Source organism: Pieris napi, chromosome 21 (genome assembly GCF_905475465.1).
Source record: "Pieris napi chromosome 21, ilPieNapi1.2, whole genome shotgun sequence".
NCBI classification, from domain to species: domain Eukaryota; kingdom Metazoa; phylum Arthropoda; class Insecta; order Lepidoptera; family Pieridae; genus Pieris; species Pieris napi.
In genome coordinates, this window is record NC_062254.1 from 9729980 (window position 1) to 9742257 (window position 12278).

The window sequence follows — 12278 nt, forward strand, 5'->3', positions numbered from 1 at the left end:
AAGCTAAAGAAGTATAACTTCTTACGCGCGTACATAAGTACACGCACCCTTTTTTTGTACTTGGGTTAATTATAGCTTAATGAATGATTCCGAGCGATCCCTTCTTTTTGATAAACCATATATGCTTGAAATGCTAGTTTAGATTTGAATTTCAAGTTTTGAAATAAATCCACTCTCTATGCTAAAATACTACAAAATAACTTTTCCAGTTATATAGGTTGTAGTGTGAAAAGTTTTTTTCATCACGAGGTCAAATGGCAAATAAAATCAGGAGTTACGACAGCTCCGTTCGCCAAATATTTTGTTATTTCAGATAAAATCTCTAAACGTCGGGAGGGCCTTTTAGTTAAAATTGCCTCTCCCTACGAGGTCACGCATCTCTCATTATCATCACTAACTGCGATAGTTTGTCCTTTAATTTGGTCCCCTTAATTCTCTACATAAGGGTACGGGTCAAAACTATTACGATGAAGAGACATTTTTGAAATTCGTGCCGAAATATTCGCTTTAATTATGAACTGACGAACATTGAACGAAATAAGTAACAAATTAAGAATTCTTTAGATAAAAATTATTTAACATATACAAACAAAATGCTTTTAGCTATCGTATTAAGCAACACCACAGTCAAAAACGATTTGAAATCCTTGAATATTGGAAAAAAACTGTATTTTAGTTATAATAACTAATAGAATTAAAATAGATTTTGTAGTAATTTTATACATTTACTAGCTGATCCAGCAAACGTCGTTTTGCCATGTATATCATTTATGATAAAAAATAGGGGTTGATCGGAGAGGGATGAAAGTTAGGGGTTGTATGTATTTTTTAATGCTGTATCATAAAAAAATAAAACAGAAAAAAATATCTAAAAATAAAAAAAAATATTAAGGGGTGGACTACCCTTAACATTTAGGGGGATGAAAAATAGTTGTTGTCCGATTTTCAGACATACCCAATATGCACAAAAAATGTCATGAGAATTGGTCGAGCCGTTTCGGAGGAGTTTAACCACAAACACCGCGACACGAGAATTTTATATATTAGATTAAAAAACCATAAATTACTGTATGCTGTCTAATTAGACAATAATAAGCCGCGTATTATTTTTCAAAGCTAAATTACACTGTTCTATAGATATTAATTATATATAATTGTTAGATGACTTTTACCACGACTGTTGCATACAGATGACTCAAATTATAACATTATATGATATATTTACAATAAAGTCTATACTTAAGAATTTCTTTAGTTACACATCTATTATTTACAAAACGAATCTATAACAAGAAAGATAAATGTCGAAGTTTCTAATAAAAACAACATCCATGATAAAACAAATATTTCTTACAATTATATCACATTTCTTTACAAAATCTCTATATTATATTTACAAAAGTTGTACATACAGATAGATTAAAATATCGATTATGTACATTTTCACAAAGGGCAAATTGTAAGGAACAGAGCACAAAGAATCTCATTTATAACTTAATCTATTCAATAATAATGCGGTGAACGCAAATGACAGGCTATTAGCACAAAGCTATTGAAACTATATTTTTTCCGCCTTTTATAAAATTACCTTATAAACAAGACAAATAGAATGCAACAATAAAATTCTATCGCGGAAACGTAACAAATATCTTTACCCTAACAATAAAAGTAATGATAGGAGGAAAACTGAAATATTTACGCCGATCGTCGATATAGACGATGTTGTGATGAGATTCCTATAATCCTTCGCTTCGTTTTGAGACGGGTAAGTGTAGGTCCTATCGGTTACGCTCTTAACCTCGGCGGGACAAGGCAATAATTCCACAGGAATTTGTAATAACGTTCTTTCGTTATCACCTCTCACTTTCTTGGGTTCGTCTAAGTAACTTTCATCGATTTCATCGTGAAACTCTTCTGTATTTTCGGCATCGTCTTTTATTTTATCGCTATCTACATTATTTTTCGTATCAATTCTCTCGTAGTACGTAAAATGGGAGTTGGGTAATAGAGTAAAGTTGAATTTACAGAGAAAATTTTCTAAAGACGTTCTCACTTTAATACTTTTTGCCTCATTACGTAATTTGTGCATCCAAGCCAGGTGGCAGTCGCAATCGAAATCGTTACCTGTAAAAGATAATTTCATTTTAATTTCTCCCCTAATAAGCATTTCATTACTATTTATTTTCCAACTTAAATATTACACTTGGCAAATTCACATTTTAATTGCCTACTGAAATACCAATGGAGGCTACAAGATATTAATTGCAATATAAGATACAAGTATCACTTATTCCACGTTATTAAATTGAAATAGGTAGACATCCTACTCATCGGCAAAGAAGACAGAGAGAGAGAAAAAGCCGGCGTAAAAAACTCTCGGTACTCTTTTAAAATAGCAAATCATAAAACATCACCTATTTTAAAACAAATATTGCAAATAATTTAGAAGTAGCTTGTCTAGCACTAGTCCCATGCCCTTTTATCAACTAGATAATCGTTAACTTACAGAAATACCAATGGACGCTACAAGATATTAATTGCAATACAACTACATTGATTTAATTTTTTACAGTGCAGCCTTGCGATTCTGTAACTCACACAGCGGTTTTCGCATCGGCGGTCGCTCTCAAATCAGTCGTGAAGCAGTCATTTTATGATTTTGCATTCTGATAAGGTGGGAGCTTGTAGTTTATTGTTTAAACTCGGATTCGGATTCGTTCGGATTTAGTTCGGATTTGAGAGCGACCGGCGGCCGCCGTGAAAACCGCTATGTGAGTTCGAACAGTGAGTTACAGAATCGCAATGCTGTATTAAAATAGAAATTCAATCGTTCATAATTCCGTCTTACCTTCTAAAGAAATTTCACTTTTCTGTAATTTGATGTTATCATAAATCGGACGTAGATTATCAATTGTGAATCTCTTTAACTTATTATGACGCAGGTTGAGTGCAGACAATCCTCGTACTCCTTCAAACAGCCCATCAGCTAATGTTATTAATCTGTTATAACTTAAGCTTAACTTTTTCAACTGTGATAAACCATCGAATGTCCTCTGAGCTAGTTCATATATTTCATTATAATCTAATAAGAGCTCTTGTAAGTTCCATAATTCGATAAATGTAAATGAATTCAATATAGCTATCTTATTTCTTCTTAAATCTAATCTTTTTAAATTAGCAAGTCCGTCGAAACATTCCTTTTTCAAATCGCTTATATTATTTCTATCGAGTTCTAATTCTAATAAATTAACCAGGTGTTTGAATGCACCATCCTCTATTACAGTGATATTATTACTTGTAAGGAAAAGTTTTTGAAGTGCTGGTAGCTCGAAAAAGGTTTCTGTTTCTAATTTTTTAATTTTATTCTCATCTAATGTTAGAACTGTTAGATTTGGAAGGTTGTAAAAAGCGTGTCTATTCAAAACGACAATTTGATTTTTTGTTAGCGTCATCTCATGTACGGATGTTAAGTTAGTGAATGTGAAACTTTCTATTCTAGGTATAGAGCTATATTTAATGCTAAACTGTGTTAACTTTCGGAGGTATCTCAGAACTCTGGTAGGGACAAAGCTCAAGCCGCCATCTGCGCGTACATTGAATGCGAGAATTTCGATATTCATTTGCGACGTGAAACTTGTCCACAGCGGGTCCGTTTTCTCTATTCCGCCATTGAACACCCAACATTCTGTTTTAGTGGCTTCGTTGATTTCTGGGCTGTGTTCGCAGTAGCAGTGCACTTTTGAATCCCTGTCGCTGATGTCGCAAATATTTATTGAGGTTTGAATGACTTTTTCTTTTTGCTTCCTTCTATTTGCGTGCAGAGAATCGATTGCGATGAGCAATAGTAGCAAGGCAGCGGGTATCCTTTGAGCCCGCATACCTTCTATCTGAAACAAGGGAATTTGAAATGTAAAAAACGTCGCCACACATCGAATTTATACACATATATTCTATACATATATGTGTATAAATACTGTTGCATTGTGTTTTTTATCTGACATCCAAAATACTGAATAGTATTATGTAAATCAATAAAATAAAAAAAACAAGTAATTTATTAAAACCATTTAGATTAGTCCAATTTATCACAGCGTAAGCATAATAATAAGAGAAAGAAACCTAAGTTAAAACAGGATATTAAGACTATATTTTTATTCAACAGATTCATATTATAATTTGATAAATTAATATTTTGTAGTTCCTAGAAACTAATTAGAAAATTTATTATTAAAAAAGTAACTAAGCTAAATTTGTTCTAGAAAACGAAATAACTATAAAAATTATTAAAATGATTTCCATGACTTATTTGTGTACTTTTCACGTTTAATAGATTAGTATTCAGATAATTAATTGCATTAAGATTTGTTTAGGTTTTTATTATGACTATTAACATCTAATTAAGGTAAATTAAATAGGTACATTAGAGGAAATTAAAAACATAAATTAACAACTAGGGTCACAAGACTGAGCTGAATTTTAATTGCAAAAAGGTTTAACCAGAGTTAGATGGACTACAAGGGGTTTCTAAGTAGCTTTAATTAAAGCCCTAATTGAAAATGAAATTTAGTGTTTTTATTAAAGTGGGATTTAGTGGAATTAAAATATCTACGCTTTAGTAAAAATAGCATTTAATTACAATGCTTAAACAAACATTTAAGGTTATTAGTTAAACCTTAATTATAATCTGACACACATAATTTAATAATTTATATACAGCAATAACATAATTTCTTCTTTTCTCAAGATAAAACTTTAATTTATATTTGCTTATAATCATTGTAAACTTCAAATATAAATTGAAGTTTTTTTGGAAATTAAATGAATTGATTTATTTTTTAGAAATATTGAGCTGTTAACGTTAGAGACATATCACATTCTGAAAAGATATTTTTATTTTATTTATTTATAAAAGTTTACCACATCATACATAGTACTAAATCTACGGTATATTTTACAAATCTTCCATCTAAAATGTATGACAATTTAAGTAAACATAAGTGTTACAAAAAAAATATAAAAAAGTACAAAATATATACAAGTTTAAAAGTACGTTCGTTTTTGAAATTTATAAAATTTGTATTGAGTGTAAAATAAAAATTTTGAATTCTTTTACGAGATATTACAAGTCTTTAGATCAATGGTGACTATGGTAGTAATGAACTAGCCAATGGATCATATAATCTTGTATATTTCCGTACATAGCTCGCTTCAGCCGACACCCTTGGCACACGCTGAGTGGTTTTGTTAAGCCTAATAGACCAGCCTACGAGCAATTTGATAAAGCAACGGCTCGCTGGTTTCAAATTTTTCGCTTCAATTTACAAATAACAAGTAAAAATTTAAAGAATACACGGTCGTAAAAAGTTCTTGCGTTTAATTACATTGAGTTATAAAAATTTAATTTAAAATTTACGGAATGAAAATCTGGTAAGTTCTTGATGAATTCATAAATTATGTTTTTTATGTTAATTTTGGAACGAAGTTCCTTATCGCGCGTTGTGAAAGGGGGCTAGTCGGAAAAAATTCTTACGAAAAGTTGTCACGACACTTTTTTGCTATTTGCTATTGTAATACACCGGTTCTCGTCCGATCACCGAAGTTAAGCAACGTCGGGCGAGGTCAGTACTTGGATGGGTGACCGCCTGGGAACACCTCGTGATGTTGGCTTTTCATACTGTACAAATCTATCATACTGTTATGATACCAATTAACATATAAATTAATCGAAAGGAATTTCGTTCCATCTGGGTGTCCCTTGACACCTCTAAAGTTTTTTGTTATTGTTAAAATAAAAAAGGGTATATATAATATGGGTGTTGATTATTGAATACCTCATAGTTTTTACGATAAAATATACTTAAAACCGGTATTATTGTACCATTTTAACTACAGAGATTCTGCTTTTCTTCACAGCGTAAGAACAATAGGAGAGAGACAAAGGAGTAATTTAGATACATCTTTATTTAGGTGTAATGAATTAAGTGTGACTATTAAAAACATGGAAAGCGTCTTTCCTCTTCAAACGCTTTCAAAGATAATACCATGAGTTGAACTATTTTTATTTCTAAGATATGTGCATTGAGACACACACACCCGCGCGCTTGCACACACACACTCACACATACGCACACACCCCAAATTCATTTTTACGACTCCGATTGCATGGTTTTCTTTTAGCCCTTACTTATTTTCTTCTATAGTGTCTTATGACAATGACCTAATTGTGCGTGTTCCGGTCCGGTGGTGGAGAGGCTGGCTAGCTGTCACTCAGGTCTCCTGTTACAGAGACCAGTCTCCACATAATAACCTTGTATGTATATGTGAGAGAAGAAATAAAGATTATTATTATTATTTGATTATTAAAAAACTTCAAGCAAACATGCTTCAGCTTTTATTTTTTTATTTTTTTTTTGCGATCTGATCAGTTTGAGACTTATTGCGGTACCTATATCATTTTTTTAAGAAAAATAAATCAGTGGCGATACTACCTCTTTAGGTTTAAGTCTCTGATTTCTGAATCTGTTTCATAATCATTTCTTTTCAGGTCTTAGAGGCGTAGTAGTTGATCAAACTCCTGTGCCTGACACACGCCGTCGTGGGTCCAAGACAAGCCGGTTTCCACACGATGTTTTCCTTCACCGTTCGAACAAAAACACAAAAAAGGCCATTGGTGCACAGCTGGGGATCGAACCTACGACCTCAGGATATTTTTCGACTTCTGCTATAAACTGTACTCAAAATTTAAACTATGTGCCAGGCTGTCCACCTATCACGAGTAAAAATGCAATTTTTACAGTGATATCAAAGCTATAAATGACTCCCTAATTACCGTTTGAAAACTGCACAATGTCAATTCCTTTGTAGTCAAACCCTCGCAGTTGTGGAGTTAATTAAGGGGCCATCCCCAAGTTAAATAGTTAGCTGATGCGCAAATTGGTTAGATTTCATAATAAATTGAGTTAGCGCTGACGCCGGCTAACTTTATTACGTGGAAATTGTTAGGTTTGTCGGGATATTTTATTTCGTTAAGACCATGTTACTGCAACTGACCTAGAAGCTTGAACGTACCTGGCGCGGTCTTTTCGTAATATTTGAGGTAGCATCGTATTCAAAAAGTAAGCTTACTGATTGCAAGTGATACCGCCGCCGCCCATGGACACTCTCAATGCCAGAGGGCTCGCAAGAGCGATTCCGGCCTTTTAAGAATTGGTACGCTCTTTCCTTGAAGGACCCTAATACTTCAGTGGGCAGCTGGTTCCACAAAGTGGTGGTAAGCGGCAAAAACTGCCTTGACAAACGCTCAGTTTTGGAACGGTGGATGTCGAGGTGATACGGGTGGAATTTCGTATTCTGCCTAGACATCCGATGATGAAACTCAGCTGCAGGTATTAATCCGAATAACTCCTCTGAACACTCTCCATGGTAAATGCGGTAGAAGATGCAGAGTGACCCCACATCTCTACGCAACGCCAAAGGATCAAGCTGCTCGGAGAGGGATGTTTGTTTATAACTATGTAATTGTTTTTATGCATTACTGGATACATATACTTTCTTTGATTTAAAAGACAAAAGATTTTGTAGTTTATTGTCCGTTACGTATTTGTCTTCTAAATAATCAAGAATACCGATGAGAAACTTAAAGATTAACAATTATTTATGAGAATCCAACCCAAGATGTCTTGATTATACGCCATAGTTAATATCACTTAGCTTCTTGATAATTTTTCTATTTACACCAACCCGAAAAAACATTGATTGAACTTGTACGCAATGATTTAATAATTCATACGTGAACCATGTGTTCGCGTCTTGCCCCTTTATAAGGTTAATAAAATAAGTATTTAAAAAACTCGCGTTTCAGTGCAGCGTGTTTTGTTAGTATTATAGCTTATCTTTGGCTGATACGCTTAACCAGAATTAACTAAATGAAATATTCAAAGCGTACACAACTAGGTAAAGAAACTGTCAGACATAAGAGGAATGGACGTCGTATCGTAAAATCGCATGAGCCTAAGCTTTACTGCAGGCAAAATGGCTGCCATGTGTTGGTATTTCAGTTTTAGTTTATACAGGAGCCACACGAAAGCGTTTAAATAACATATTTCTTATACATGCTGTGTATTCGTTCCTTTTATTATATTACTTGACTAGTGCAAGTAGTACTTGGAAGTAATTTGATCCTGAGATGAACCATGTTGATCGATGCCAAAACAGTGCAGAATACAAAATACCATCCGTATCACCTCTTCGTCCGTCGTTCCACACTGCCTTAAAAAACTTTAGAGGTGTCAAGGGACACCCGGATGGAACGAAATTCCTTTCGATTAATTTATATGTTAATTGGTATCATAACAGTACGATAGATTTTCTCGACACCAATCTTACGACGAAAAAAAAAAGCCAACATCACGAGGTGTTCCCAGGCGGTCACCCATCCAAGTACTGACCTCGCCCGACGTTGCTTAACTTCGGTGATCGGACGAGAACCGGTGTATTCAACGTGGTATGGACGTTGACGATAGATACATCGAAAATGTAAAATATAACAACTATAGCACAAAGTGTCGTAACAACTTTTGGTCTTAATTTATTCCGTCTAGGCCCCTTTCGCAACGCTCGATAACTTCGTTCCAACAAGACTAATTTAGTTAAGCGATTCCAAAAATAATTTTCATTTCTAATCCCTACAAAAAAAAGCCAACATCACGAGGTGTTCTCAGGTGGTCACCCATCCAAGTACTGACCTCGCCCGACGTTGCTTAACTTCGGTGATCGGACGAGAACCGGTGTATTACAATAGCAAATAGCAAAAAAGTGTCGTGACAACTTTTCGTAAGAATTTTTTCCGTCCAGCCCCCTTTCACAGCGCGCGATTAGGAACTTCGTTCCAAAAACTTAAGGTAGTTTTTTGCCTACTGAAGTATTTCCGACAAGGTCAGTACCAATTAGACTTAGGGTCCTTCAAGAAAAGCGTACCAATTATTAAAAGGCCGGCAACGCACTTGCGAGCTTTCTCGCAATATGAGTGTCCTCAGGCTGCGGTATCCCTTAATATCCATTTGCCTTCTATTACATAAAAAAAACAAAAAACGAAACGCAACTTGATTATAATTGGTCCACAGCTGAGGAATCACAGAAATGCAATACGTCTCTTGACCAATGACAGTTCAACGTAACGCAACAATGTACAGTAGGTGCCACGTTACCGTGCGGTCTATAACTTCAAAATTAAGCATCTAGGCTAGGCAAGGTTGATATTTTCGGATTCAGTGATGAAGATACTATAGTCAATAGTGCATAGAGGTCAGATGCATTTTCGAAAATTTCGACCTGTTCTGTAGGTGCATGCTCTAAGGTGCTAAAAATATGGGTCAAAGCAGCAGGTAACATGAATCGCTGGGGCCACAGAATCAGCATCCAAGGTAGCGCCAACTTATCAGAAACCTACAGCTCACGTTCTGGCAGAACGACACTTGGAACGCCTACAACAAACATACTTCTTGTAAACTTATCTACTTTGTTGACATGGAACGGTCACCCGCATCTCGTAGGCCATACATCGCTTCGCCACTTTTGTATAATCTAAGCATGCCTTCATAGCGGGTACTCACGAGACCCTTACTGCTAGAATTGAAGTTGTTTTGTCAACAAGAGTACTAAAGTGTGATGATACCTACATATGAGCACATTTAAACATGAGCTGACGCTGACATCGCTTGCTTATCACAAAGTCGGCCGATAACCAAACGGTTATCTTACTCAGGAAAATCCGATGAATTTTGTTTATGTCTATTACGTCTTCTGCGTTATCAGTATTCGGTTGAGTAAAGTTCAGCTGACGAGGTCTCGGCATTGTTTTTTATACTTAGAATCATTCATGTACCTAATCATTTGTTTACTACGAAGCAGGCCGCTTGCTGATAAGTTATATTTTTGAGGGAATTCCGATTTTTTTTTAAATAACTTCTAGGTTATCAGTGTTGACTTTCGTCCGGCAACAATACACCTATAAAATAAGCAGTCGAAACGACTGCTCATCAATTAACGTTCAACACTTCAGCAAGAAACATAAACAAAAGGCCGCACAACTTCATCGTGTCACAATGGCGTTACAAGAAGAAAAGAAGTCACAAAGTTTCACAGTAAATGACTTTGCGAAACGAGGTTTTCGTCTACCGTGTGGGGCCCCCTTCAGCGTGAACCGATATTTACATTTTGATAGTGAATATCGACGGTTTCTCCTGTCCATGAACAGAACTGAAGTAACTTTCTTCAACGGCAAATCCTTCCAAGTGCTATACAACTTCGATGGCACAAGAACGGAGGAAGATCGCTTGCTTATCAACTGGGATACCCTAACACCTCTATTCGGAGGAGTGGCCCCATCGGGTTATAGAAGTTTCGTCAGACTGTCGAAGATAGCGAAGTTCGTTGAAAGGCGCATCCATCTAGACCAGTGCAAGGTTGGCTTGCATAACTCCTGTTTCTGTGGAAGAACACCGCCAGATGACCTGGACAATTTTTGGGACTCATGCAGTGATCAACACTTCCATCATTTTTGTTCACTGCACGTCCGCTCGTGGTTGTATCTGTATCTGCATCCGAAGATTTTATATCAAGAATCAAAAGAACTGTTCTACGAGACCGTCTGGCTAAGACACTCGAACAATCTAGATGTCTTGGCGTATTATTCAACGGAGCCCTGTGAAGATACGGAGATTTTATTTAAAATAGGGGTTGTATGTATTTTTGTATGTTGTATCATAAAAAAATATTTAAAATTTGACACTGCGATGGTAGCGCCGTCTGTTGGATCCAAAGTAAAACGTTCCAAAATCAACAACTACTAATAAATTAAAAATAAAATTAATTTTTTTATTTTATTTTCACAATTCACCTATATTTCGAAGCTCTTCAATTTCGTCAAGCGCATACATATGGATGACTGTTCAATGGGTGACTACTCTTCTTGCTCCTGTCGGCACAATATCCGACCAGGTCAGGAGCATTTCGACTACAGTTGTCAAGATAATCACTGGCATCACTACTGCGCGGGCCACGTCGGTCTATGGCTGCAGTTCTACCTGGAACGTGCGATTCTGTTGAAAGAATCTAAGAAGCACTATGAACTATGAACTATGGCTTTTATTATTCAATCGGCGAGATGGCGACTGCAGAATATTGGCTACAGTGGGCTCGCAACGGTACTAACTGGCAGCGTGTATTTCAAAACGAAATCGATAATGTGTTGTAACAATGATGTAGTGAAATGAATATGTATGAGAAACAAGTTTTTTTTTTAAGCACAAATTCTTTAACAAAGTATCATATCTATGAGCCCGCATTACTCTGGCCGGTTATGTGTTCCGCGCCACGATGCCTGCTCGCGCAAAGCTGCTGCATACTGCCTCACGCGCTCCGCAATTAGCTCTTGCTCTTCCTGCTGACGCTTCCTCTCATCACGCTCCTTGTCTTGTCTGCACTTCTCTTCCTCGGCGTACCGACGAGCGGCTTCTCCGGAGTTTCCACTATTGTTCCCCCACATGGTGACTATGTCGAGGGTATTAGTGTTGATTGACTGTATAGCTCCTGGTGATTATGTCGGGGGTAATGATGCTAATGATTGAATGTATAGGTCCTTCCCTCAATTTATACTAATTTGAAACCTACCTAATGTGTTCCGGTTAGCATTTTATAGTTATCAGGATTTTTTTTGTTTTTAACAAAACTCGCTAATGATATCGAATTTAGGTAGAGAAAAGTATTTTGCGATACAAATTGGGCTATATTGATGATGTTAACGGAAAATACATATCGGCATTACCCAATTATTTTCAACGGAAGAAGGGAAAAATGTTGAAGATAATACATGCAGTTTTATCTTTTATTTTGGCACCGATGTCATAGACTGTTAACTTTCCGATTAGCTTGCACAATCATGCTCCGTATAGGAAAAAAATACAGGTAAGCTTCAGGAGATACTCGCTATGGTACAAAAATGCAACTAAAGAGTTTAAAATGTAACTGCAGGCTGCCTGGCATGAGGAGCATGCAGGGAGTCTTGCTACGTGACCAGCAGTCTTACATATGTTATATTCGGTGAAGGGTCCGTTTCACCGAGTATTCCACCACAGCGTTGCAGCGTGCACTCATGTCCGCAAAGAAGTTCACCACGGAACTTGAGAAACTTAGGTTTACATTGATTCATCCATCCACACAATCGTTGGATAATGAACACTCAGTTACCTTCATAGGTGTGCCTGTGTTTCATCGTAGGT

At 36.0% G+C, this 12278-nt stretch overlaps 1 protein-coding gene and 1 non-coding gene across 3 annotated transcripts in view; both read right to left on the reverse strand.

The window, feature by feature from the left end:
• Positions 1-959: 959 nt before the first annotated feature.
• LOC125060362 (connectin-like) overlaps positions 960-12278 on the reverse strand; it is a 91036-nt gene continuing 79717 nt past the window's right edge. For both annotated transcript variants that reach the window (XM_047665238.1, XM_047665237.1), the window contains exons 2-3: positions 2849-3887; positions 960-2124 (exon numbers count right to left, since the gene is read on the reverse strand). In XM_047665238.1, coding sequence (XP_047521194.1) covers positions 1652-2124; positions 2849-3878 — 1503 coding nt within the window. In that variant the 5' untranslated portion in view covers positions 3879-3887 and the 3' untranslated portion in view covers positions 960-1651. The remainder of the gene's footprint in view (positions 2125-2848; positions 3888-12278) is intronic.
• LOC125060567 lies at positions 8399-8517 on the reverse strand. The gene has a single exon (XR_007118890.1). It is a non-coding gene; the product is annotated as a 5S ribosomal RNA (ribosomal RNA).